Here is a 27,841-nt window from a genome sequence, read left to right on the forward strand (position 1 = left end):
GTTGCAACAGACCAATAAAGATCAGGCTTACTAGCTGCTTTGCTTCTCAATATTCTCTGGTATTCTCTTCTCAATATTCTCTTCTCAATATTCTCTAAGGGACGCGGGTGGCGCTGTGGGTTAAACCACAGAGCCTAGGACTTGCCGATCAGAAGGTCAGTGGTTCGAATCCCCATGACGGCAGTTCAAAAGCACGTCAAAGTGCAAGTAGATAAATAGGTACCGCTCCGGCGGGAAGGTAAACAGCATTTCCGTGTGCTGCTCTGGTTCGCCAGAAGCGGCTTAGTCATGCTGGCCACATGACCTGGAAGCTGTACGCTGGCTCCCTCAGCCAATAAAGCAAGATGAGCGTCGCAACCCCAGAGTTGGCCACGACTGGACCTAATGGTCAGGGGTCCCTTTACCTTTATTCTCTGGTTGACCTCTTATTTTCTCCTAACAATAGGGAACCTACGTAACGACTCTATAAGGGGAAAAGGGCAGAATTTGTTTACAACAATAACCACATAAAAACTACAGTACTAATGCTTCTGCAGATTTTGCCCAAGGCCAGATCAGCCACCAGGCGACATTCCATCAATTGAGCAAGTTGGTTTGTTGACATTATTTATCTTGCATTTGGTAATTCGAAACGCTTCCACACTTTCTAGCCTCCGCCCACAAATGTTTCCAGCCGGAATACGCAAGGGAGACTCCCTTTGAAAGAGGCGGAGGCAGAATAAGACAATTCCGCTTTCCAGGAGTGGGGGAGATCCCCGCGCAACGAGCCAGGCTCCCCTTCCCCTCCGTTTCCACGGAAACAGCCGCCGCCCTCTGACCCCGGCGGTCACGTGGCGCCTGTCATGGCGGCCTCCTGGGCCGCGAAGGGCGGCGCTGGCGTCTCCCGGTGCCCGGGGCGCCGTCGGGTCCTGGCGGCGGCGGCCGGCCGGCTCCTGCCCCGGGGCTTCCGCACTGCAGGTGGGCGAGGAGAGAGCGGGGCTCCTCTCTCCCCAGGGGTCAGGAAAAGACTGCCGGGATGCGGGGAGGCTGGTTGCTCTTTCTTCCCTCCCCTCCCCCTTCCCTGTAAACTGCCGTGAGTCCCCGTCGGGGAAAAGGCGGTGTGTCAATAAATGAACAACAACAACAACAACAGCACAACTTGGTCACGAAGCGAGGGGCGCCTCGGGATTCATCGGCGGTGTTTTTGTTCTAGCAGGATCCCTCTCCCCCTGTTGTGTAACCAATAGCTCCGATTGTTCTTCGTCAGAAGTTCGTTTTGGCAACCCAAACAAACTTGCTCCGAATTGGAGGAATTCAGAGGAGGATCACTCCCTCCCTTCCCCCAACCTGGTGCCTTCCAGAAGTTTGGGGGCTCTAGTCCATGCTTTAGTGTTACGCATGACGTGCCTTGTTGCTTTAAGCTATATAATAAATAATAATAAATTTTTATTTATACCTCGCCCTCCCTGGCCAGGGCTGGGCTCAGGGCGGCTAACACCAACATATGTACCCTGCCTTGAGATTGAATAGTAAAAGGCAAGGCTCTAAATGCATATAAATAAAAAAAATGCTGTGTGTTTTTCCCCCCAGTGACCTTTCAAGCAGAAGAGGAGAACTCTGCCGCAGAAGTGTGAGTACCACAAAATGTAGCCGGGTTTAATTTTGGGGAGTGGGTTGGGTTAAACTAATCTTGGATCTTCTTTGGGCGGTTGACATATTTTGTGCTTTTGACAGCATCATCTCAATGAGAATTCGTGGTTTGAAATATTGCTTGTTAATTGTAAGTAGCGTACATAGTTAGGCTAGGTGGTTACAAGAGTCCTAGCAGCCTAATTTCTGCAGTGGTGTGTCCAGGGGGCAGCTTCACAAATACTTGTGTGTGTTAACCAGAAATACAGGAAGAAAACACACTAGGTACAATTGTTTGCTTAGTTCACAGTGCAACTCTTACTGGGGTGGTGGCTCATCCTATGCTGGTCTTGCAGTTACCACTTGCTACTTGTATCATACACTGGCAGGACCAGATGTACATCTGTCTCCCTTCACAGCTGCTATGTTGATACACACCAGTTCTAAACTTTGAACACTTAAAACTCAATTGGCTAGAGGAGCTTTTTGCTCTGTTGAGTCTTCAGCACTTCCTGTTTGTTTCTTTTTAACATTACTAGGGACTGGCTTACCAATTCTGCCTACCTGCTGCATCCCACCCCACACCCCCTTTGCCAACTTCCTTCTGCACCTTGCCCAACCCTGCCCCCATCCACCCCCTCAAAGTCCCCAATCACTGCTGGTGGTGAAGAGGGGAATGAAGAGGAGAAAGTCATTGTCCCACCACCACGGACAGAATGCAGGCTTCCTTCTACTGGCAATGTAACACAGCAGCAGGGGAAGAACAAAAGGGAGAAAGACTTTCCCCTCCTATTTCTGCCAGCGGTGGGGCCACCCACTCCTTGCTCCAGCCTACTCATGTCCTAGGCTTTCCTTGTCCTGTTGGGCATGCACACACCCTTGTATTTTTATTTTATTTATACCCCACCCATCTGGCTGGGTTGCCCCAACCACTCTGGGCGGCTTCCAACACAAATCATCATCATCATCATCATCATCATCATCATCATCATCATCAAAAATTAATAGTAACAATCAGATCCTATATAAAAAGTCACAATAACAATGCCAGCATGACAACAGATGATTAAAAATATAGTATAGAGGAATGAGAACATTTGGAATTCCAAACCTATGTCAGCTGTTAGATGTTGCTTGGTAATCTGTGCCTTTATGCAGAAACACGGGAGACTTTCAACTATACTTGTAGCTTTTCAGCACCTGACAATTATGGGAGGGTCATTGATTGAAGATGTGCCTATGCTTTTTATCCTGCCTCAGAGTGAATGTGGTGTTTATAGATCGGTCTGGGCAAAGGATCCCAGTGCAAGGCAGAATTGGGGATGATGTGCTGCGCTTGGCTCAGAAACATGGCATTGAGCTAGAAGGTAGGTCTTAAGTGCCCTGCTCTATCCAGCTACGTAGCAGTCCAGTCTAGCATCCTCTTTCCAAGAGTGGCTAGCCGGATGCCATTGGGGAGTCCAAATATAGCCTCTCCTGCATGCTTTGTTATCTGATATGTACTGTCTCTGCACATGGAGGTAGTATCTAGCCATTTTGGCTAATGGTATGCACAATAATGTGCAAGTATGCTTTTTTGGTAGTGCCCCAGCACTGTAAAATCCCTTCCTATTGACTTGCAACTCATCCCATCTGTTTAGGCAAGTTCAATTGAGATTGTAAATAACTTGGGTGTTACAGAGCAGCTTCTTAATTATTCTGTGTGCTTGCCAATGTGGCTATTGTATAATGACTTGCTCCTGTCTGTTGCTTTATGAGGGCATAGCTCTAAAAAAATACTTAGCCAATGTTACTTGTTTCACTTTGTGTGGCAATGGGTGCTTTTTCAAGTAACCTGGTCACAGTATCAAGTTCTAGTATTATAAACTCAACCCTTCCTCCACACTGTTCATCAATGTATAAATATTACACCCTCCCTCCCCCCTATCTCTCCCCTTGTTGTATGGGGAAGGGGACTACCATATTTTTCGCTCTATAAGACGCACCCGGCCATAAGACACACCTAGTTTTTAGAGGAGGAAAACAAGAAACAAGAAAGCAACGCAAAGCCTCTTGATCGAAGAGGCAGGTGCGCTCCCGCTGCGCTCAAGAGGCTTTGCGTGGCTATCCCTGAAGCCAGGAGAGCAAGAGGGATCGCTGCGCACCAATCCCTCTTGCTCTTCTGGCTTCAGTGATAGCTGCGCAGCCTGCATTCACTCCATAAGACGCACACATTTTTCCCTTTTTAGGAGGGGAAAAGTGCGTCTTATAGAGTGAAAAATATGGTAAGTCCCAACAGCTCTGGTGTTTCCTCATATCAAAGGTGCCACAACTCCTTGATCATTTTGGTTGCCCTTTTCTAGTTTTATGATACACTTTTTGAGAGGCCAGGTGATTGGAATAGTGCACAGCCTGCATAGTGCCTTCTCTTGACTTGGCAGCAAAATCTCTCTCATTGTCTTTGCCTCTTATCTGCACAGGTGCCTGTGAAGCTTCCCTAGCCTGTTCCACTTGTCATGTCTATGTGAGCCATGATGTTGTAGACAAGCTCCCCCAGCCTGATGAACGGTAAGGACCACCTTACGACCATAGAATTGTAGAGTTGGAAGAGACCCTGAGGGTCATCTAGTCCAACCTCCTGCAATGCAGGAATCTTTTGCCCAATGTGGAGCTCAAACCCATGACCTCAAGATTAAGAGCCCCATGCTCTACCAACTGAGTGATCCCTTGACACTCTCCTTGTAGCAGAAATGGCCCTTCTTAGCTCCCTGCTGATGGCATTCCACAACTTCCTCAGCAATGGCTGGGAGGGCCCTGCTGTCCAAGCCTGAAGAAACTGGCAGGTTTCTGGTGCAAAAAAAAAAAAAAAGGAGGCAGTGCCCTAGAGACAGAGAGAGACCTCTAGTGGGGTAGGAGAGCTGAACATAATGCCAAAAATTTTCACATCGGGTAAACAATTCACCCCTTGGGTTTCAGATAGTACATGGATAGAAGAGTCTAAAAAGCTTGGGACACAAATTTTCATGGCCCTCTAGTGACTATGGTGGCTCATTTACAAGAAGTAATGAAAGGAAGACCTTTCATTGCCTACAGACAGCCACCCAATCTTAAACAACTCCTCACTCACAATAATACAACAACCAGACTTAACATGGACACTGGTACCAGAGCCTGCAGTAAACCCAGAGGCCAACTTTGCTGCCACATACACCTGGACAACACCATTACTGGCCCCAACAACATCAAACACACCATCTCAGGACTATTTAATTGCTCATCTTCTAACATTGTGTATGCCATCAAATGTCAACAGTGCCCTTCAGCTCTCTATATTGGACAAACAGGCCAAACCCTAAGCCAAAGGATAAGTGGACATAAATCTGATATCAGGAATCACAAGACAGAGAAACTAGTAGAACACTTCAATCTCCCAGGACATTCTAAACAAGATCTCAAAGTAGCTTATTACAAAAGTAGCCTTATTACAAAAGAATTTCAGAAATAGACTGGAAAGAGAAGTTGCAGAATTGCAACTTATTACCAAACTTAAAACCATGGAGAGACCTGGTCTGAATAGAGACATTGGATTCTTATCTCATTATACACAATAAAGCTATTTTTCGCCATCTCATCTCTTGCTTTTCCCTGTTAAGACCAACTGCAGCCATTAACAGTCATCAACAGGTTTACCACACCTATCAGCCAATCACCCATTCCTACCACCCTTCTTAGTAATACCCCTCCCCCCCTCACTATATATAAGGGTCTGGCGACTTCTGTTTCAGTGTATCTGAAGAAGTGTGCATGCACATGAAAGCTCATACCAATAACAAACTTAGTTGGTCTCTAAGGTGCTACTGGAAGGAATTCATTTTTATTTTGTTTTGACTACGGCAGAACAACACGGCTACCTACCTGTAACAAGAAGTAATGTAGTTAGTGTTACCTCTGGAAGTGTATACTTGATTCTGACCAAACTAAGCCCCCTAGAGCACAATATATACATCAGGCTGTATATTGATCAGAGGGGGAGAATGGGGATTGTTTCTTCTGGCAAGTTGCACTGCTTGCACTGACGTGAACATTCCCCATAGTGTAGTATTGAATTTCATCTAGTGACTTGATTCTTGTTTTTTGTTTAAAATGTGTTCAGATAAGCTATAATGTGGACTTGCTTGATATTTTAGCACTGGTCATACCAACTCTTCTTCATCTTCTTATCCACCTTGGGGATTATGGGCTGGAAGTCACTCTTCTTGTCTTCTCGTAGGGAGGAAGATATGTTAGACATGGCACCACTGCTTCAGGAGAACTCTCGCCTTGGCTGCCAGATTATCCTCGACAAAGAATTGGAAGGAGCAGAGTTCACCCTCCCCAAGATTACTAGGAACTTTTATGTGGATGGCCATGTCCCCAAACCCCACTGAGTGCCATGGAGCCAAAGGCTGGACCAATCTCCAAAGCGAGGCTGATCTCTTAAGCAACCGTCAGAGAGCAAGACAGCGATGCGGTCAAAGCACGCATGATGCTTTAAAAAATAAAATTGTGTTCTATGAACAAAAGACTGATGCAAAGAAAAGAAATGTGTCTCTTCCAGAGAGCATTCTGAGTAAGGTCAGAGCTTTCTGCCTCTCTGAGTCTCCCTTAAGCTATTGCTTAACTGCATTCATAGCTTGAGAAGGATGTTGGGAGATGTACCTCCCCCAGCCTAGAAGCACTTTCCCAAGTCCTGTGGGAAATGTTTCAAGGGGAGAAGAGGCTCCTGCACATTAGCACCACTATTTTAAGGTGGACACAGCAAGTACTGGCTTCATGGAAGGAAAGCGAGGGATGAGGGGAGTGGGTTACCCTCCACAAACACTTTGGTTGTGTTCTTTCTATCTGTTTCTGTGTTTACTCTTGCTGCGCAAGCAAGTGCATTAATTTTCATCGGGGACTTCTTGTCTCTCACCTGCCATTTGACTGCTGAGAAGATCGGTCGGCAACATCATTTATAGCACCAAATAAGCTGAGAGGAGGAAGGCACTTGCCCCACACCTTCTCTGGTTTTTATCAGTAAAAAAATAAAAGCAGCCTATTACTGTTGTTCTTGCATTTGTGTACAAATTGCATTGGGACATTCAGTTTACATTATACTTTTATTATATACAGAGTTGTATTTCATTGGAATACCATACAGGCAAGAACAATCCATCTACTCTTCAATAATATCTTCACATTAAAATTCATCGAAATAACCCCTCCCTCTTCTATTCTGACTTAACCCTAATGGCTAGGTCTCCCAATGCTTTCAAAAAATGTACAAGTTTGCATATCGACAAGTCGTTTGGGAAGGAAGGAAAATAATTCCATTATAGTGCAAGTGGTGATACACCATCAGAAACAGTTCCTTCTATACACTTAACCTGACTGAAGTTGATAATACCATTAGTAGTGGACACTGAATGGGAAAGGAGACAGCATTAAAGGTATGCTGAGCTTAAGCTACTGTTGAAATGATCAGAAGATTAAATCCAGAGATGAACTTCTGTACATGAGTGGTGGATTTCACTCAAAATGTTTTCTGCGGTGCGCTTATTTAAAAGTGCAGTTTATATAAAATTATTGCTACTGTCAGACAACAAGGGCTCCAGTCCTGTGCACACTTACTTGGGAGTAAGCCTAACTGAACAGAGTGGGACATTCAGCCGAGTTAAGCAGTGCAGCCCTCTTGGCTAGGGTTTTAAAAACTTGATGCACCATTCAGACATCATTTCTTGCCTTCCTGGTACTGCCTGAAGCTGGCTATTTCATCCTACTGCATAGCAATCCAGACTGCAAATATGTCTTTAAACTTTTGACAAAACTAGAAACTGACCAGCAGAAACACACAACTGTAGCTGCAGAATTAAGTACAGTGGTACCTTGGGTTACATACGCTTCAGGTTACAGACTCCGCTAACCCAGAAATAGTACCTCGGGTTAAGAACTTTGCTTCAGGATGAGAACAGAAATCGTGCGGTGGTAGCGGGAGGCCCCATTAGCTAAAGTGGTGCTTCAGGTTAAGAACAGTTTCAGGTTAAGAACGGACCTCCGGAACAAATTAAGTACTTAACCCGAGGTTCCACTGTATTTGGAAGCAGATACTTTCAATATGGTACACAATATAGTTGGACCAGTGCAACTATCCATATGCCCAGATGTTTATCTCTTTACACAGGGAGCCCCCTGGTAATCAATAGATTGAATGTGGCAGTTCACACTTCTCTTTGCCTAAACTGCAGAGATAGGGAGGCGCTGAGCATAGGTTGTTGAGCTGCAGCTGCCATCATGGGACTTGGTAGTCCAACTATATCTGGAGGATCACAGGTAGTAGTTATATTATTAATATTTGTTAATTGCTTTGCTCAAGGAAGTGACGCAAAGTGACTTATAGACACAGTCCTGGCCTTTTGTTGTCCAGGAGAAACATCTGATAAGGCAGGCATAGGCAAACTCGGTCCTCCAGATGTGTTGGGACTACAATTCCCATCATCCCTGACCACTGGTCCTGTTAGCTAGGGATCATGGGAGTTGTAGGCCAAAAACATCTGGAGGGACGAGTTTGCCTATTCCCGTGATAAGGGAAGAGAAATGCACAAAAAGAAGTTTTACAAGATTGAGAACATCCCCAGGGAGTGAGTGCTGCATGTATAATCTGCCTCCACCAGTGCTGGATGTCTTAAACAAGAGTCCAGGTTGGTGAATAAATTCTCCATGCAGGGAGCCAAGTTGATAAGATCTGGGGTCAGTTTTCCCAAAGCAAAACATCTGAGCAAAGTCCAAAGTGGGTGGGAGAGGATTTCTGATGGGGAAAGAGATTTGCTATGATGTGTTTATGAGGAGGGTTCTGCCCATTTCTAATGGAAACATTTCTCCATCCATTCACCTGTTCCCAGGCTTGCAGTGCAGAGGACCTGTGGTTCTCCAGATGTTGGGACTCCAACTCTCAGGCATTATGGGAGTTGCAGTCCATCAGCAAGATCTGAAGGGCTACAGGTTTCACCTCTCCGACATAGGGATTTTCATAATTCAAGCCCAAGCATTATTTAACTCTGGAGGCATGAATACAGCATCAGAGGGTGGCTCCTTTGGGGTTCATTCATCCTTACAGCTTTGCTCTGCAACAAAGCTGCTAGGAGCACAGGGCAAATGGGGCAGCTTGTCATCAAACCTGACAAGCAGATGGCTCAGCTAATACAATACAGACGAAGCATAGGAAGACTAATTGCTTGACACAAGTCTAGAGGACCAGAATTGGTTTTTACAGTATTTTATTCAAGTAATGGGACGCGGGTGGCGCTGTGGGTAAAACCTCAGTGCCTAGGACTCGCTGATCGTAAGGTCGGCGGTTCGAATCCCTGCGGCGGGGTGAGCTCCCGCCGTTCGGTCCCAGCTCCTGCCCACCTAGCAGTTCGAAAGCACCCCTAAGTGCAAGTAGATAAATAGGGACTGCTTACTTAGCGGGAAGGTAAACGGTGTTTCCGTGTGCGGCGCTGGTGCTGGCTCGCCAGTGCAGCTTCGTCACGCTGGCCACGTGACCCGGAAGTGTCTTCGGACAGCGCCGGCTCCTGGCCTATAGAGCGAGATGAGCACGCAACCCCAGAGTCGGTCACGACTGGCCCGTACGGGCAGGGGTACCTTTACCTTTACCTTTATTCAAGTTGGCACCCCCCCCCAGCATTTTGCATCTAGCTCTGGTTGGTGAACCTCAGGGTTCAAGAACATAGATCCCACTAATCTAGACCTGTACACTGGGGACTGACATTTTATCCTCACAGGAAGTCTGAAAAGTAGGTTCAGCTGAGAAAGATTTGTGGCTAAGTATGGTTTTGACCCTGCAATGATCACATCCAAACCCACCACTCAAGTCCAAAGGTGGACAGAAGGTAGATTGGACTGAAGGGTAGATTGCTGGGTGATTTGTAGCATAGCATCAACTTTGAATATGATATTTAACAACAACAGCAACAACAAAAATATTGCCATAAGTTAGGCTGTTGGAATATTTGATCTGTAGTAATTCAGATATAGATTTGTAACAGGGTGGTGTAGTGAAAACCTGCTCAAATCTCAGCCAATAAATTCAACTGGGAACTCTTGGAGTAGTTGCTCTCTCTCATCCGAACCTACCTCACAGGGATGTTGGTAGGATAAACTTGGGACCGTGGAACTATGCATGCCACATTGAGCTCCTTGGCCGGGAATGCATGCATGCATGAAATGAAATGAAACTTATACACGCAGGGGAGTCCTGTGTATGACTTGTGAGGCATCCCCAGACTCGGCCCTCCAGATGTTTTGGGACTACAATTCCCATCATCCCTGACCACTGGTCCTGTTAGCTAGGGATGATGGGAGTTGTAGTCCCAAAACAGCTGGAGGGCCGTAGATAATTGCCTCTTCCCCCAACCCTAGATTTAAGTTGATGGGCATTGCCATTCAAATGGTGTGCATGCATGCACCATGTCATGTGATAGATTAAGTGGGGCAGGGCTCACCTGAGCCCCCCCCAGTATTTTATTAAAGTTGGCACCCCTGTCAGAATTTTGCATCTAGCTCTGTTTGGTGGACCTCAGGATTCAAGAACATAGATCCCACTAGTCTAGACCTGTCCATGTCTGCAAACTAGACCACACCTACTAACCACGAAGTTCCTAGAACAGTTGGTCTGCAAGTACTTAGAAAAGGATGCTGTGATTACTAAGACCCAGGATAGGTTTCTCAAAAACAAGTCATGCCAGACAAATCTCATTTCTTTTTTGACAATTACAAGCTTGGTGGATCAGAAGAATGCTGTGGACATAGTGTATCTTGATTTCAGGTTTTGTCCTGGGCCCGCTGTTATTTAGAAATATGATAAACAACTTGCATGAAGGAATTGAGAGGTTGTTCATTCAATTTGCAGATGACACCAAACAGGGATGGGTAGCTAATACCACTGAAGACAGAATCGGCATTCAAGAAGACCTTAACAGATTGGAGAACTAACAAAAAGAATTTCAGCTAGGACAAACATTAGGTTTTTCATTTAGGCAGGAAAAAACAGCTGTACAGATATAAGGTGGGGGCCACCTGGCTTGCTAATAGTACATGTGAAAAGGATCTGGGGGTCTTAGAAGACCACAAGATGAACGTCAACAGTGTGATGCAGAGGCAAAAAAAAAAAGAAGTGCTATTCTTGGCTGTATCAACAGACGTCTAGCATCCCGATCAAGGCAGGTAATAGCACTGTTCTGTTGTGCCTTGGTTGGACCCCACCTGGAATATTGTGTCCAATTCTGGGCACCACAATTTAAGAAGGACATTGACAAGCTGGAACATTTGTAGAAGAGGGCAATCAAGATGATCAAGGGTCTGGAAACCAAATCTTATGAGGAAAAGAGGAGCCAGATCTTTAGCTATTTGAAGAAGGCTATCACATTGAACTGTGGGACGCGGGTGGCGCTGTGGGTTAAACCACAGAGCCTAGGACTTGCCGATCAGAAGGTCAGCAGTTTGAATCCCCACAACGGGGTGAGCTCCCGTTGCTCAGTCCCTGCTCCTGCCAACCTAGCAGTTCGAAAGCACATCAAAGTGCAAGTAGATAAAAAGGTTCTGCTCTGGCGGGAAGGTAAACGGCGTTTCCCAGAAGCGGCTTAGTCATGCTGGCCACATGACCCGGAAGCTGTACGCCAGCTCCCTTGGCCAATCAAGCGAGATGAGCACCATGACCCCAGAGTCGGCCACGACTGGACCTAATGGTCAGGGGCCCCTTTACCTTTATCACATGGAACATAAAGCAAGCTTCTTTTATCTTGTTCTGGAGGGTAGGACTCGAACCAACGGCTTCACGTTACAAGAAAGGAGATTCCAACTAAACATACGGAAAAACTTTCTGACAGTAAGAGCTGTTTGACAGTGGAACAGTCTCCCTCAGAGGGTTGTGGACTCTCCTTCCTGGGAGACTTTTAAGCAGAGGCTGGATGACCATCCATCATAGATGCTTTAGGTGAGATTCCTGCATTGCAGGAGGTTGGACTAGATAATCCTTGGGGTTGTGCAGAGAAAGAAGGTTGATGGCTAGAAAACAGCACCAGAAACGCCTTGGTTCAATTTTCTAGCTTTTGAGAGAGTTTTGCTGAACCAGATCCAACATACGTTTCCAATACTGTCTCTGGAAAGCCATATGCAGGTGATGCCCCCAGTAGATACACTGCAGTTGAACATGGAGGCTCTGTTTAGGTAAGGCTACTAATAGCCCCATATGGAGCCACCCTTCCACTACATTACCTCATTCTTCTTAAAGGATTTCTTGCTCAATCACAAACACTCAGGACCCTCAGTTAATGCCTCTGCTGCCTCAGTTTCCCTCTCTGTAAAAGAAGGCATTAAGGTAATTTTAACCTTTGGGGTTTGCTATTCAGGTGCAATGTATGGAAGTGAGAGCTGGACCATAAAGAAGGCTGATTGCTGAAGAATGGATGCTTTTGAATTATGGTGCTGGAGGAGACTCTTGAGAGTCCCATGGACTGCAAGAAGATTAAACCTATCCATTCTTATGGAAATCAGCCCTGAGTGCTCACTGGAAGGACAGATCCTGAAGCTGAGGCTCCAATACTTTGGCCACCTCATGAGAAGAGAAGACTCCCTGGAAAAGACCCTGATGTTGGGAAAGATGGAGGGCACAAGGAGAAGGGGAGGACAGAGGACGAGATGGTTGGACAGTGTTCTCGAAGCTACCAGCATGAGTTTGACCAAACTGCGGGAGGCAGTGGAAGACAGGAGTGCCTGGCGTGCTCTGGTCCATGGGGTCACGAAGAGTTGGACACGAGTAAACGACTAAACAACAACAACAATTCAGGTGCAATGTGCTTTACACCAAAATGTGGTAAGCTAGCCCTGTGGCGTTCCTGGCCGGCAGAGACCCTGCTGCTCCTTCTGCTAAGTGAGGCACTGAGCATCTCTGCCTCTAAGTCCTACCTTGACGGCATCCCTCCTGCCATGGGAGGGACAAATCATTTGGCACCCTAAACGGGACTCCGGAAGAAGACACTCTTTCTCAGGGATGCTAATCCTGCCTCCAACCTCTCTCCACACACCTCATCCCGCGACCCGGGCCCTTTCGTAGTCTTCCTAATGGTCCTCTCCCCTCCCCTTATGGCTGCCGGCGCCCCGGGCTTTCAGCTGTATCCAATTAAACGCCCTCCCCGGCCCACTGCAAGCAATATCTGATGGGCTTGGGAGAGCCGCGCTTCCCCGCTCCTTCTGGGTCCGCTAAGCATGGAGGGCCAGCTTTTCGTGGACGGGCAGCTCCCGGAATTCTCTGTCCTGCAGGATCTGCTCAGCCCTCCCTGCCTGGAATCCGAGGCAAGCAGCAGCCCTGGAGGGCCCAATCCGGCGGGCGCTGAGCCAGAAGCCGCCGCTCCCAGAGGATCCAGGTTAGCTCCTCTTGACACCTGCTCGTGAGAACGGGGCGAATCCAGATCAGTTGCCCCTAAAGGAGGGAGGATCCGAAGCGTCCCCTTCTTCTAGATCGGTCCCAGGGCACCGGTCCCTGACGGTAGGCAGGAGAATCCAATTTAACTTTAGGACCCCATGGAGAACAAGCGAGGGCTGCAGCCTGCGGACGCTAAACTCCGCAGGGTTTACTTTCGAGTCAATGTCCATAAGATCGGACTGTGCGGGCTGATCTATACGTATGTCTTGCATGAGCAAAGACATAGGGGTGTAGGGGGACAGCTGCACCCCCAAAGTGAAGTAAATAAATTTTATTAACTGACCAGTTGTCGCAGATAACTCGGTTCTCCCCCCAACATAAAGTTGCCTCCCTAAAATAAATCCTGGCAACGCCCATGCTGCTAGGGAATAAATCCCCTTTATGGAAAGATTAAAAACTGCTTAGGATCGGCCTGCGAGACCAATTCTTCTCGCGCTTCCTCGAAGGCAAGCCCCCACCTGGGCGTGCCGATGCTTACTCCCAAGTAGCCGCGCGCTCAGGGGACCGGCTTCCAAGTCAGCAAGCATTGGATCCGGCCTTCGGCGCAGCTCCACGCGCCGGCGTCTGCTCCTTGATCAAATCGGCTAGCGGATCCGACCTGAACGCTGCTCCTCGCCGGAAAAGGCGCCGCGCAGCGTGCGGCCCGGGCAGCTCCTTCGCGCGCGCTGCGCTGCCCCGGATCGCCAGCCCGCCAAGCGGCGCGAGCCTCCGCGCGGGCCGCCGCCATTGGCCGAGGACTCGGGCGTGGGAGGGGCGCCGGAGGGGGGAGGCAGCAGGAGGGCGGCTCGGGGAGGTCAGTCAGGGGGGAGAGGACGGGCGAAGCGGGACGAGGCGCCGCCTCGGCAGGGCTGGGGAGACAGAGGCGCCGGTCCTTGGCGCAGCCCCGGGAGGAGCGGCGGCGGCGGAGGGTCGCCTCAGCTGGGCGGGGCAGGGCGCCGTGGGCCTCCCCCGGGTCTTTCCCAGGAGCCAGCCCCTTAGGGCGCGTCCTCGCCTCGCCTCAAACCTCTTGAGAAAGGAGCGCGAACAACAGCTTCCACTGAAAGGACGAGTCCCTTCCGCCTGAGGGGAAAACCGGCGCTGTGGCTTCGGCTTCTTCCCCAGGTGGTTGTGCTCCAGCCGCCCAAATTACTCGAGGAATCCTCCTCAGAGTCGAGTTCCCCTTCCCTCTCCTGCCCGCCTTCTGCTGAAGTGATCCTGGGAGATACAATGAGGGCCGTCAAGGGTCGTCTAGTCCTGCCACTAGTGCAGGGCCGGATTGAGGTTTGGCGAGGCCCTAAGTACTGAAGGCAAGGGGACCCTTGATATGTCCAGCTCTCCTTCGTCAACAACAAATTGTCGCAGTTTTTTGGGTTGAATACATGGTAATTTATGGACCTAAGAGGTGTCCAAAGGCATTTGCACATAACAAACACAGAGTCGCTCCTCGTCCCGCCCCTTCAGCTGGTCTTGGAAGCGGGCATCTCCGGGCCCGGCTTTTTTAAGACCTTCATTTCTGTACCTCAGGAGTAACGAAAATCAATCCGTGGGTTCTCTCTCCTTATGCCACAGCCGCCCGCCTCCGAGTCGGGATAACTTGGTATCAGGAAGGTGCTCATTACAAGGAATTCCTGAACTTAAAAGCAACTGTTCGGAGTTAGTTTTAAGTCCCTGCTTCCACAAGCCCAGGGCGCACAAAGGCAGGTGGTGTGGGGGGATCTGGCCAAGGGGATCTAGAAGTATCTGACAGTTCGCAGGGCACGATCCGCTCTCGCTCTGAAAGTGTGTCTAACGGGGCTGGCCAACCCGGTCCCGAATGAAACCGCGCCGACCTGGGGCGCCCCGGGCTGCTTTTGGCTTTTCTGCTCGCCGCAACAGCCCTCGGGTTCCATCTACTGGCCATCATTGGGAACCGTTCAAGAGCCCCGGGTGCTAACTGTCCAAACTTCGAGAAGGACACTGCTGCGAGTTAATCGGAGGCTTTGCTATTGCTGCAGCTCTCGAAAAAGCTGCGCTTGGTTTTGGCCACTAGCCCTTCCGTCCTGTCCTGGGGGGTGAGGGCAGAGCGGAGGGTTCTCTGGGTTCGTTCCCTCGTGGCCGCAACCCACCCAGAGCCGTCCCGTGGGAACACGACCCGCGTGGATATCGACATGTGCTCACGATCTCGCCTTTCAAAGAGTTCGGGGAGGTGGGGACGCGATCGCCAAGCACGAAAGCAGCTCGCTCGGACACCGGGCGGCTCTCCCCCCACCCCCAATTTTTTAAAATTAGTTTTCACAATATTATAAACAAACAAACAGACACACAAGACAAACATAAATCATAGCCTTATTAAAAATTACATTTATTAACTTTGTTAAGTGACTTCCTCGCTTCCCCTTGGTTGAATTTCATGCATGTCCTTACAAAAAAATTTTTCCCTTCCAGTAGCACCTTAAAGACCAACTAAGTTCTTGGTATGAGCTTTCGTGTGCATGCACACTGTATCTGAAGAAGTGTGCATGCACACGAAAGCTCATACCAAGAACTAACTTAGTTGGTCTTTAAGGTGCTACTGGAAGGAAAAAAAATTTTTGTTTTGACTATGGCAGACCAACACGGCTACCTATCTGTAACTGGATGCATGTCCTTTTAACGGTTTTCCAAATCCCAATTCTTATGAAATTTAACTTAAACGTTCACATCCTTAGATCTTCACCTTATGGAATTAAACATATTCCCGGCTGACGCGCAGCCCTCTGCTTCTCCCTCCTCCGCAGGTGCGAGTCCCTCGGCGCCATGGCCTGCTGCCTCCAGCTCCCGGACCCCAGCGCGCTCAGCTTCCTGCAGGAGACCGGCCAGCGTCTCTCCCCGCCGGAGCCCATCGGCAGAAAGCCGGACAGGCCGGCGGGCCGGGACGCGCGCCCCGGGCGCAGCGCGTCTCCAGGCGCCGCTCCCGAGCCCTTGGGTGCCCTGAGCCTCATCAGCCTGCACTGCGCCAGCCTGGGCGCCAAGCCCGCGGATCGGGGCGAGCGCGCAGAGCCCGGCGCGGCTGCCCGGGAGAGAATCCCCGGCGCCCCCGCCAAAGGGCTCCCCGCCCGGCGCCGGCGAGCAGTGGGCGCGGAGGCGCAGCGCGGATCGGACGCCTTCCCTGCGGCCGAGTCGCCGCGGGCCGGGAGGCGAGTCTCCCGCAAGCAGCCCCGACCCCAGCGGAGCTGCGAGGCCAGGGACGCCGCCTTCCAGGGGGTCACGTTTCGGATGCAGCTGAGCTTCTGCCGAAAGAGCTCCGGGGATTGTCGGCTCCTCATTCGCCCGCGATACAGCAGGTACAGCCGCCACCCTGGGAAAGAGCAGGTTGCCTTTCTCTTCTGCTTGGATGCAAAAGCAAAGCCGGCATGAGATGTTTCATGAGATGCTTTGCTTTTTCCGCCTCGTCTTTAACGGCCCCTTAGATCCCCAAGAGGGCATAGATGTACCTCCTGTAGTCTGCTTCTATGGCAGTTCCCAGGCCATTCAATGGGGCTTCCTCCGGTCCGGAGCAAGTCTACAGGCAGACGTCTTGTGGTAAGGAGGAGGCCTAAGGCTTCGCCTGATGGGGGAGTACTTGCAGGATAGCCAGACCTAAATACAGGCAGCCTAATATGTTTGAGGTTAATGACTGACCTCCAGCCGCATTCATACTTAAGAAGAGATCTAATGAAATCAATGAACTCCAGTCTTCTCAGTATGAATAACACTGGAGTCGAAAATGGATTTTTGTTAAATTAAAAAGCACCTAGTATAACAGCACTTTTGTATTTATTGGTTGGATTTCTGAAAGGCAGGGGCAGATTTCCCGCTCAGTTAACAACCAAGGTGAATCTTCTTGGCACAGGATATGTTGACTTATCTTGTTATTAGTGTTTGCATGGTGTAGTTTTACAAAGGACTTAAATGTATTTAGAAGTCTTTTTTTTAACAAAAAAACAGCATGGTGGGGATTGGCCAAATTGAACTGAAAGCATAGCATGGAAGGAAGAGGTGTTTTGTCCCTTAACATCCTGAGAATAAAAGTTCAGAGGAGACAATTTCAACTAACAACTTATGTCTTCCTGACTGAAAATATATTGCCTCTTTCTTAGAACACTGGATAAAACAAATTCTATTCAACATGCTGGAAAGGTGATTAATGCTGTTGTATTTTCAACCACACCTGTGATGTAATTTTGACATGTTCATTTAACACACTATTATACCACTTTAAACAGCCATGGCTTCCCCACAAGGAAGCTTGGGAACTGTAATTTGTTAAGGGTGCTGAGAGTTGTTCTCCTCCCCTCTCCTCACAGAACTACAATTTCCAGAGTGGTTTAATAATCAATCCCTCTGCCCAGGGAACTGTAGCTCTGTGAGTGGAATATCCCAATCTGGTGATAACAGAACGATGCAAGGAGTGAGCTGTAGCCCAGTATAGGAAAAGAGGTGGTAAGCGAACCCCTAGCTACTTTAAATGAATTCAGATGTCCAGGGACTGATGAGATGTACCCAAGGGTACTAAAGGAGCTTGCAGGTGTAATCTCAGAGCCTCTATCTATAATCTTTGAGAATTCTTGGAGAACAGGTGAGGTCCCTGCAGACTGGAGGCGGGCAAATATTGTCCCCACCTTCAAAAAGGGGAGAAAAGAAGACCCAGGTAACAATCGACCTGTGAGCTTGACAAAGAGTACTCATTAATGGTTCCTCGTCATCCTAGAAAAAGGGACAAGTGGGGAGCCACAGGGTTCTGTCCTGAGCGCAACATCTTTATAAACAACTTGGATGAAGGAAATGAGGGGATGCTCATCCAATTTGCAGATGACACCTAACTGGGAGGGGTAGCTAATACCACAGAAGACAGAGTGGGGATTCAAAATGACATTAACAGATTGGAGAACTGGGCCAAAACTAACAAAATTAATTTCAGTTAGAACAAATGTAAGGTTCTACACTTAGGAAGGAAGAACCAACTGCACAAATATAAGATGGAGGACACCTGGTTTACCAAGTGTGAAAGGGATCTAGGGGTCTCAGTGGATCAAAAACTTAGTATGAGTCAACAGTGTGATGCAGCAGCAAAAAAAGATAATGCTATTCTGCATCAACAGAAGTCTAGTTTCCCAATCAAAGGAAATAATAGTACCACTCTATTCTGCCTTGGTCAGACCACACCTGTAATAGTGTGTCAAGTTCTGGGCACCTCAATTTAAGGAGGATATTGACAGGCTGGAACATGTTCATATGAAGGCAACCAAGATGATCAAGGGTCTGGAAACCAAGCCTTATGAGGAACAGTTGAGGGAGCCATCTTCAAATGGCTGAAGAGGTGTCTGTCACATGAAAGATGGAGTAAGCTTGTTTTTTGCTTTGGAGGGTAGGACCTGAACTATTGGATTCAATGGAAGGACTAAACATCAGGAAGAACTTTCTGGTGGTAAGAGCTGTTTGACAGTGGAATGGGATCCCTTGGAAAGTGGTGGATTCTCCTTCCTTGGAGGTTTTTGAGCACTGGTTGGATGGCCATCTGTCATGGATGCTTTATTTGACATAACTTCATTGCAGGGCCTTGGTCTAGATGACCCTTGGGGTTCTTTCCAAGTCCACAATATATGATTCTATGAATAGGGGTACTCCAATAACTCTCAGCATCCTTTACAAGTTTCTGGATTCTTTTGGGAGAAAATAGGCAGTGTGGTGTAATGGTTTGAGTCTTGGGCTAGGACTGGATTACCTCACAGGGTTGTTGTGAAGATAAAATGGGGGGGGGGAATGCATGTATGTACACCACCTTGAGCTTCTTGGAGGAAAGTTGAAGTGCAAATGTAATATACAGTATACATATGCCATGATTATTTAAAGTGGTGTAATAGTGCTTTAAATGTATGGGGCAGAGGGGCCTTAACTCTGAAATAATTTCAGTCAGGGAAGGTAAATGTAATTATAGCTCCATTTCTGGGATGAGTTACATATAACTGGAAGCTGCAGGCTTTAAATACCTGGGTCTTTAAATACATAAATTTAAACAGGCTTTAAATACCTGGGTCTGATTTTACTACTCCACAGGATTTCACGTTCATTAATGTTTTCTTTTAAGCATGTGTTGTATGGTATAATGCTAGTAACCCTCGCTTATTTTGCTTCTGTCTGTAATGGAAGTGGATTAAGTGGCAAATGATGATTCTAGGAGATGTCACAGGTTTCAAATCCCTCACTCAGCAATAGATTATTTAGAATGATGTTTAGGTGTCCTTGAATGCATGACTCACCTCTCAGCCTCAGTTCCCCAATCATCAAAACGGGAATAAGGTGGCCTGTCCTGGAATGACTGAAGACACGTGAGATGAGAAAAAAGGTTGTTGGTTCTCTTGAGTCTCAGGAATCACTGCAGAGTGCAAAACTAAGTCAATTAGTTTAGAAATTAGATTTCCGAAGCAGATCTAAAATACTATACATCTAATCTGTGTTCAGTGGAAAACTTGGGAAAAGAAGCCGAACCCCTTTAGCAAGAGAAGAATGCAGAGCTGGCAGTTCCAAGGAGGAAGAAGGAGGTCCCTCTACCCACAGTATGTCAATAATTTAGGCAATAAATACTTGTAGCATCAGCTGGCAATATTTGGGATACTAAGGACAAAAAAAAAAAAGCTTGTTGTGATAATTTTTTCTCCAGGAGAAGTACAGAGCGGGGAGGGTCTTGTTCCACTTGCCAAGCATGTGGTTTTCTGTAGCAAACCAATGAACGTTGTTGTTACACCTATTGGTAAGGCTAGTTTTTAAAAAAACAAAAACAAGGGAGGGGGAGAGAGAGGAAGTAAATGGGTGCCTCCCCTATTTCAATGTATTAATTATTTTTTTTAGAAAACCATCCATCCCAGAGTCGCTTCACGCCATTAGTGGTTGCTGTAATAAACCCACAAGCGTGAAAGGGGGGTTACTTCCTTAAATACTCAGTATGCCTTAACGGTGGGTTGTGCTGAACTAAGTGTAGCCATGTGCAACTTTCCTAAACACTTTAAGGGCTTACTGTGGGAAAGGCAAGTGAAGCTGGGCTGCTGTATCATCAGAGCCAGTGTGGTGTAGTGGTTAAGAGTGGTGGACTCGTAATCTGGTGAACCGGGTTCGATTCCTCACTCCTCCACATGCAGCTGCTGGGTGACCTTGGGCTAGTCACACTTCTCTGAAGTTTCTCAGCCTCACTCACCTCACAGAGTGTTTGTTGTGGGGGAGGAAGGGAAAAGGAAACTGTTAGCTGCTTTGAGACTCCTTAGGGTAGTGATAAAGCGGGATATCAAATCCAAATTTCTTTCTTCTTCTGACCTCTCAGTCTGATCGCTACTCAGCTGATCAGAGTAACTTTTATTCACATTTTGAAATGCTGTTCTGGAATCTTTTGATGGTAATATTCCAAATAAGGTATTCCAGGCTGTTTGAAATTAATACACATGAGGGAGGTGCTTTGAACATCCAATAAACATTAAGTATTGTTTATAATTAGATTTGTATTAATCCATTAAATACCACCCAGGGTTGTGGCTTATAAACTGCTATTTGACCCAGTTGCCCTTTGTCTTTAAGGGGATAAGTGCTGTGCTTCATGCAAGACCAGGAAAACACCACTATGGAGAGATGCTGAAGATGGGACCCCCCTCTGTAATGCTTGTGGCATTAGGTACCTTATGACTGCTGAAATAGCATGGCGTATTTCTTGTTGGTTTCCTTAAAAGGTATGCCCAGCATATCTTCTGGCAGTGCAAAAAGATAATACACAACAGCACTGAGTACAACTTGCCATGCAGCCTGAAAAGGCTCTTCTCTGTTATCTGAAGCCTGTGGTGATATCAACAGATTTAGAAGCGATTGCAGCTCTCCTAGCAACAGCTAGAATTTGCATCGCTAAATACTGGAAGTCTGAAGCAATTCATCAGTTAAAAGATGGGCTGGAAAAGACACAGCAAGTGTTAACATGCATTCAGATTACATGCTAAATCACATAAGCCAGAAACCAACATGAGCATGAGTTCTTAGAGTGGTGGGTGCTGTGCATTTGTGGAATGAAGGAGTTGAAGACAATACCTTCACAGCTTATCCTCAGTGATCTGACTCCTAGATACTCTTTCTTATTCTTCCCCTCATTTGTGGCATCTGCTAGTATTATTTTAATATTTCAATAGGCTAAGATACTTACCTGTGTAATGGTGTCTAATGAACTCTGCCATTCTTCTCTCCATTTATTTTTGATTTTTCACTATATAGGCACCCCCCCCCCAAAAAGCGATGATGAGACAAAAGCGATGATCTGAACTGCATGGCAATATGAAAGCATTTATCTGAGCTTTTTAAAATAAAGTTACACCCAACTTTTCATCACAAATTTTTAAAAGCTACAAAGGTCAAAATTTTATACATTGAAGAGTAACACATTAGAACAGTATGTATTGTGCAAGAGCATCCTGAAATAAAACAATTTAATCTGTTTGTTCAAGGCTTATTCATCTAAAAGGGTCTAACAGTTGCCACTGTACAGAAACAAGCTGTAACAAATTATCTACTTACCGTATTTTTCGCTCTATAACACGCACCCGACCATAACACGCACATAGTTTTTAGAGGAGGAAAACAAGAAAAAAATATTCTAAACAAAATAGTGGATGTATGATTTTTGTGGTTCATGTTGTGGCCACAGACATGTGATCTGACAGTGAGTTTAGAGTAGCCCAATGCAAAAATCCTGAGGATCCATGTGGATCCATGCTTTGTAACCACGTTTTTGCACCACTGTGGCCCGAGGCAACAGTGGGTGCGTGCTTTTTTTGGTGCAAGCTGTAGCCATGGACATGCTATGTGATCTGACGGTGAATTTGGGGTGACCCAGTGCAAAAATTCCTGAGGATCCATGTGGATCCGTGCTTTGTAACCACATTTTAAGTGGGGAGGGAAGGAAAAGCACTCAAGGGACAAGGAGCACGCATGGGGTGTGTGGAGAAGGATGCTGCTAATAATGCAGAAGAGGGGTATAAGGGGAGAAGGCTCCTCTCCTCTCCCACTTTGCTCCTTTAAAGCAAGCAGGCTCTGCTTTTCTCCCTCCTCCCCGCTCATCCCTGGCTTAGTGAGCTGAAAAACTTTGCTGCTATTTAGCAAGCTGAGTGGGGAGGAGAGAGGGACAGAGAGCCTGCTTGCTTTAAAGGAACCAACTGGACAGGAGCCGCTTACACTCGTGTAAGCGGCTCCTCTCCCGCTTTGCTCCTTTAAAGAAGCAGGCTCTCTGTCCCTCTCTCCTCCCCACTCAGTGGCTCTTCTCCCGCTTTGCTGTTTCAAACTGAGCCATGGAGGAGGGAAGGAAGGGGAACCATGGATCCTCTGCTCACGACTGCAGCAGATCCCCCCCCCCGCCACCCGTAGGCATTCGCTCCATAACACGCACAGACATTTCCCCTTACTTTCTAGGAGGAAAAAAGTGAGTGTTATGGTGCAAAAAATACGGTAATTGTGGGATGCTACAGTATATAACAAGGGACGCAGGTGGCGCTGTGGTCTAAAGCACAGAGCCTAGGGCTTGCCGATTGGAAGGTCAGCAGTTCGAATCCCCATGACGGGAGTTCCCGTTGTTCGGTCCCAGCTCCTACCCACCTAGCAGTTCGAAAGCATGTGAAGTGCCAGTAGGTAAATAGGTACCGCTCCAGGCGGGAAGGTAAATGGCGTTTCTGTGTACTGCTCTGGTTCGCCAGAAGCTGCTTAGTCATGCTGGCCACATGACCCCGGAGCTGTCTGCGGACAAACGCTGGCTCCCTTGGCCTATAGAGCAAGATGAGCGCTGCAACCCCAGAGTCATCCGTGACTGGATCTGGGGTCCCTTTACCTTTACAGTATATAACAGGCCACAGCACTTGAGGCTATTGCAGTCTCTGGGCCACGCTCCGTGAAGCCCCAACATTATGCTGACTGACCCATATCATATGCCACCATCACCTTTCTTTCCTATATCCTGGCATCTGGGATCCTTAGCCTGATGTTTCACCTGACACCCCTCTGAAATATGATGCATCTCCACTTTCATGCTATTTGGAATTAAGTTGGGGGGTGGGGAGAAGGTTACTACAGTCAGACCTAAATGAATGGAATGACCTGCCACATGACTTAATTAACTCTGTTTTTGACCTTCAGGTACAAAAAGTACAGAATCCGGTGTTTTCAGTGCTGGAATATTCCAAAGCATGGTGGGAATCCCTTTTCTCATTGTTCCAGTTGTGGACGCAGGCTGCATTTAGTTGCTGCCCAGGAGAAATCTCGGAAAAGGTAAAGGGGCAGGCGGCGGGAGAAGCAGCTTCTAAAACACACCAGCCCTACATTAGCCCTTCACTGGCAGAAAGAAAACACAGCTGCTGCCAACCTAAGGGCTCTATTTTCTTTCCATTTCTAGATGTGGAAGCTTTCTAAGGGTTTGCAGTTAGCTGGATATCAAAACAGCTCTTGGAAAATCTGGCTGACTTGTCGGAATGGTCTGGCTGAACAGCCTGGTAGATTGGTCATTAGGAGGTTCAGTGGATGAAGGGCTCTTGTTTGTTTGTCTTTGTCTTTTGTTTGTACGCTGCTTTTGTTTTTTAAGTCAGTGCTATGCCATATGTTGGGTGTTTGTTTGCAGTGTGTAGGAGGAGGCAGGAAAGAAGAGAATGTTTTTTGCAAGGAAAAAAGTGTTTCCATTAACTTCCATAAGCAATTGGGGCTACATGTTGGAACAGAATGCAATGTTCCCATTGAGGATGGACATATTGAAACTGCTTTCAAGCAGTGATTCCCACCCAACCTTTTAGCACTTTGGGTTGCTGCCTCCTTGTTAATAGTTCTTTGTAGTGATGGACTGGAAAGTACAAAGAAACAGTTCCACAAACCATAAACTTTGGGAACAGCAGTCATTGAGCAGTTGTGGTGGGGGAGGGAGTTTGTTTAAAAGACATGAAATGAAGCTCTTTCATGAATTCCTGATGATTTTCTATTGCACTAAATATGGCAAGTGTAAATATATAATATTTATGATACAAAATATTTATATACTTGATTCAAATATTTGTTGGGGATGCTGATGAATATCCTTTGTTAGTACAGCATGCAGCATTGCTGAATGTGTCTCAGGAAGTGTGACCAACCAGGATTGTGCCATGTGGCACTTTTCTTTTCAAAGTGGTATTTATTTTTGTAAATATATATATTTTTGTGTTTATATTTGAAAAATATAAAATATATATTTTTGTGTTTATATTTGAAGTATTTGTTTTCTGTATTCTCCCTTACATAGCACAGCCAAAAGAAAATGAAAATGAAAAATGTTGTGAAATTGAAAGCAATTACTCTGATTTTCCTGTAATATTTTGCTTACTATCCCAAGTCAAGGTTTTGTTCAAGAGTACTGAGCTTCTTGGTGGTTATTTTGCTGGTTATTTTGCTGGTTATAAGCTTCTGCAATAAATATTATTTATTGTAACTAAATGTAGGAAATTCTTTTAATTCCTAATTTTTCAGTCAAACTTGGAATAAAGCTTTGAGCAGGGCAGGGAAGCAGGAAAAGTAGCCTGAGAAATACACAATTGAATTTAGGTGTGGTTAGGCAATTACTGTACTACTTTGTAGTCCTTATTATAACAGTACAGTGGTACCTCAGGTTAAGTACTTAATTCATTCCGGAGGTCCGTTTTTGACCGAAACTGTTCTTAACCTGAAGCACACTTTAGCTAATGGGGCCTCCTGCTGTTGCCGCACCGCCGGAGCCCAATTTCTGTTCTTATCCTGAAGCAAAGTTCTTAACCTGAAGCACTATTTCTAGGTTAGCGGACTGTGTAACCTGAAGCGTATGTAACCTGAAGCGTATGTAACCTGAGGTACCACCGTAGAGGAAACCTACAAAATAGGAGCTCATGATGTGCTTAGGATTTTGATGGTGGCTAGCTGTTTTCTAAGAAGAGACCTTGGCCTCTAGTAAAACGGTAGAAAATTCCACAAGAGACCTTGGGAAACGATCTGGACCCAACAAGCCTTACAGGGGCAAACCCCTGAAACTGATCCATGCTACTTCTCCCCACCCCCACAAGTGCCCTAAAGGTCCAACTGAATTGGATAACAAGCTGCCTCTGACAACAGAGCCATCATTAATTCCCTTCTCTTTCCACCTCCCTACCCCAGTACAGAAAGCCAGACCCAGTACAGTGGTACCTCAGGTTAAGTACTTAATTCGTTCTGGAGGTCTGTACTTAACCTGAAACTGTTCTTAACCTGAAGCACCACTTTAGCTAATGGGGCCTCCTGCTGCTGCTGCGCTGCGGGAGCACGATTTCTGTTCTCAACCTGAAGCAAAGTTCTTAACCTGAAGCACTATTTCTGGGTTAGCGGAGTCTGTAACCTGAAGCGTATGTAACCCGAGGTACCACTGTATGTGTCCTGCCAGATGCATTTTGGCCTGATGTAGTTTGACAGAGAATCATGATTGTCATAGCAGAGATAAGAAACCAAGCTGCCACAGACAAGACTAACTTGGTGAGGATGTACAAGTTACCCAATACAGTGGTATCTCGGGTTAAGAACTTAATTCGTTCCGGAGGTCCGTTCTTAACCTGACACTGTTCTTAACCTGAGATACCACTTTAGCCAATGGGGCTTCCCACTGCTGCTGCCGCGCGGTTTCTGTTCTCATCCTGAAGCAAAGTTCTTAACCCGAAGTACTATTTCTGGGTTAGTGGAGTCTGTAACCTGAAGCGTCTGCAACCCGAGGTACCACTGTACCAAAAGCCTTTTAAGGTCTTCAGTGCCACATCTGAGGCATGGATTAATATTTTTGTCCATTGATTCATATATATAGCTTCCAACTCTTTGATAAATGCTATCCCAAAGTGTATAATTTCCATAGTTCTCTTCATAAATGCCCAAGAGGCATTGTCAAATGCTTTTTCAGGATCCAGAAATATTAAGATAGAAGAGGCTAAGAGTTCTATAATATTCAATACATTTTGAGTGTTATTTCTTAATTGTTTTGTCAGTAAGCAGCCTATCTGCTCTTCATGTATATGTGTTTTAAAAATCATTCTCTGTTCAATCCAGTTTGTCCTTATCTCCTGCCTCTTTCATTCAAAGTTTCCTGGGAATTTCCTCTGTGGCCCCCTTCTTTACTGCCATCACTATCTGTTTTAATTGTTTTTCTTCTACACCTTTATTGTTACTGTTTTTTTGGGTTTTATTCAGAGATCCTTTCTTCCACCTCACTTTGACCTGCGGCTGTTTTCTTCACTGCTGTACACCTACTATAATCAGGCTCAGGGGTATTTGGATATTCCTGAGATCTGCTGGCATTATAATACCTTCCTCTCCCCCTTTTTTCCCCTTGCCATGTTCGCACTTTACAGTCTGTTCTTCCTTCGCTTGTTTTTTAAAGTTCCACCACTCACATTATTGTTGTCATTCTTGTTCTTGTTATTTATTAATTTGTGTGGTGCCCTTCATCTGTAGATCTAAGGGCAGTTTGCAACATAAAAATACAAGATAAAAACCACACACAATACATAATAAAAACAAGGACAAAAACAAACCAATAATTGCTCCCCCAAACACATTTAAAAGGGTGCATCACCTGTTGACTCTGGTTAAGCTTGTAGTCTACTAAGACCCCAAAATCCTTTTCACAGGTACTGCCAATAAGCCAGGTGTCCCCCATCTTATATTTGTGCAGCTGGTTCTTCTTTCCTAAGTGTAGAACCTTTTAGCCTTGTTGTAGTTCAGCATGGGCTCTTAAATTTATCTCCTTGAAATCTATGCTTAACTTTGGCTGATGTCAGTTTTTTAGTTGTACAAGGTATGTGAGAGAGCAAGTGAGTGTCTGTGAGGTACAGTGGAACCTCGGTTTTCGAGTGTCTTGGAAGCTGAACATTTCAGTATTCCAACGCCGAAAACACGGATGTAAATGCTTCCGTTTTCGAACACACCTCAGAAGTTGAACAGCTTCTGCTGCATGTTTTTCAATAGTCTTAATTTAACCTGCAGTCAGCCCTTTGCACCTCAGTTTTTGAACATTTCAGAAGTCGAACAGTCTTCCAGAATGGATTACCTTCGAAAACCGAGGCACCACTATATTTCGTTTAGGCTGGGATAGTCAACATGGTGCCTTCAAAACTCCCATTAGACCCAGCCAGCAGAGCCAATGCTCAGGGATGATGGGAGCTGGATTCCAACAACATCTGGAGAGCACCATCTTAGCTATTCCTAGTTCAGGGGAATTTAGATTATTGTTGTCTGCTGCCTTCTAGAAAACTGCTTTCCTCTTATATTTGCAGTTGTCAGGAATGGAATCTGGAACATTTTGCATGCAAAATATATGCTTTATCGCTGCATGACAGCTGTTCCTTCACTATTGTCCCAGAGAGGTAGAATACAATCTTCCACATGTGGTGGACATGTAAAAAGGTAAAAGTGTATTGGGAAATGATTTATGATGAATTGGAAAAAAATGTTCAAAACTACTATCCCACAAAAACCAGAGCCCTTTTTGTTGGGGATAATCCAGACTGAAATTCCCTGGTGTTGGAAAAAGGTTATTTATGTGTGCAACAACTACGGATCGTGTTTTATTAGCCCCCAAATGGAAAGTGAGCGAGGTCCCAACTAAAGAGGATTGGCAACTTAAGTTGACAGAATATGCACAACTTGCAGATTTAACATATAGAATAAGAGAGCAAGAAGAATATATGTTTCTAGAAGACTGGAATACATTTATTGAATATATGGAAAATAACTGTATACATCTGAATAAATAAT

At 46.4% G+C, this 27,841-nt stretch overlaps 2 protein-coding genes across 3 annotated transcripts; both read left to right on the forward strand.

Moving 5' to 3' along the window:
* The first annotated feature begins 775 nt into the window (after window positions 1-775).
* On the forward strand, window positions 776-6,672 carry FDX2 (ferredoxin 2). The gene is made up of 5 exons (XM_053371041.1): window positions 776-957; window positions 1,570-1,609; window positions 2,869-2,975; window positions 4,068-4,155; window positions 5,858-6,672. Exons 1-5 carry the CDS (start codon window positions 843-845, stop codon window positions 6,012-6,014), a joined length of 507 nt encoding a protein of 168 aa, XP_053227016.1. The 5' UTR covers window positions 776-842; the 3' UTR covers window positions 6,015-6,672.
* Window positions 6,673-15,823: 9,151 nt separating this feature from the next.
* On the forward strand, window positions 15,824-24,477 carry ZGLP1 (zinc finger GATA like protein 1). 2 transcript variants are annotated; one of them, XM_053371231.1, is made up of 5 exons: window positions 15,824-16,365; window positions 19,523-19,617; window positions 20,627-20,720; window positions 23,213-23,344; window positions 23,469-24,477. In XM_053371231.1, the coding sequence occupies exons 1-5, from the start codon at window positions 15,839-15,841 to the stop codon at window positions 23,497-23,499; spliced, it is 879 nt and encodes a 292-aa protein (XP_053227206.1). In that variant the 5' UTR covers window positions 15,824-15,838; the 3' UTR covers window positions 23,500-24,477. The 2 variants fall into 2 exon arrangements, with proteins under 2 accessions (XP_053227206.1, XP_053227207.1); XM_053371232.1 differs by lacking the exons at window positions 19,523-19,617; window positions 23,213-23,344; window positions 23,469-24,477 and having other exon boundaries at window positions 20,627-20,724.
* The last annotated feature ends 3,364 nt before the right edge of the window (window positions 24,478-27,841 follow it).

Source organism: Podarcis raffonei, chromosome 17 (assembly GCF_027172205.1).
Source record: "Podarcis raffonei isolate rPodRaf1 chromosome 17, rPodRaf1.pri, whole genome shotgun sequence".
In the NCBI taxonomy this organism is placed as follows: domain Eukaryota; kingdom Metazoa; phylum Chordata; class Lepidosauria; order Squamata; family Lacertidae; genus Podarcis; species Podarcis raffonei.

What these genes read in the sequence shown, in the direction of transcription:
- FDX2 (XM_053371041.1), top strand. Translation starts at nt 843, where the DNA reads ATGGCGGCCTCCTGGGCCGCGAAGGGCGGCGCTGGCGTCTCCCGGTGC. An exon ending in GAGAACTCTGCCGCAGAAGT is followed by an intron (nt 1,610 to 2,868) that starts GTGAGTACCACA and finishes ATCCTGCCTCAG; the next exon opens with AGTGAATGTGGTGTTTATAG. An exon ending in ACATGGCATTGAGCTAGAAG is followed by an intron (nt 2,976 to 4,067) that starts GTAGGTCTTAAG and finishes TTATCTGCACAG; the next exon opens with GTGCCTGTGAAGCTTCCCTA.
- ZGLP1 (XM_053371231.1), top strand. Translation starts at nt 15,839, where the DNA reads ATGGCCTGCTGCCTCCAGCTCCCGGACCCCAGCGCGCTCAGCTTCCTG. An exon ending in ATTCGCCCGCGATACAGCAG is followed by an intron (nt 16,366 to 19,522) that starts GTACAGCCGCCA and finishes ATCTGTGTTCAG; the next exon opens with TGGAAAACTTGGGAAAAGAA. An exon ending in CAGGAGAAATCTCGGAAAAG is followed by an intron (nt 23,345 to 23,468) that starts GTAAAGGGGCAG and finishes TTCCATTTCTAG; the next exon opens with ATGTGGAAGCTTTCTAAGGG.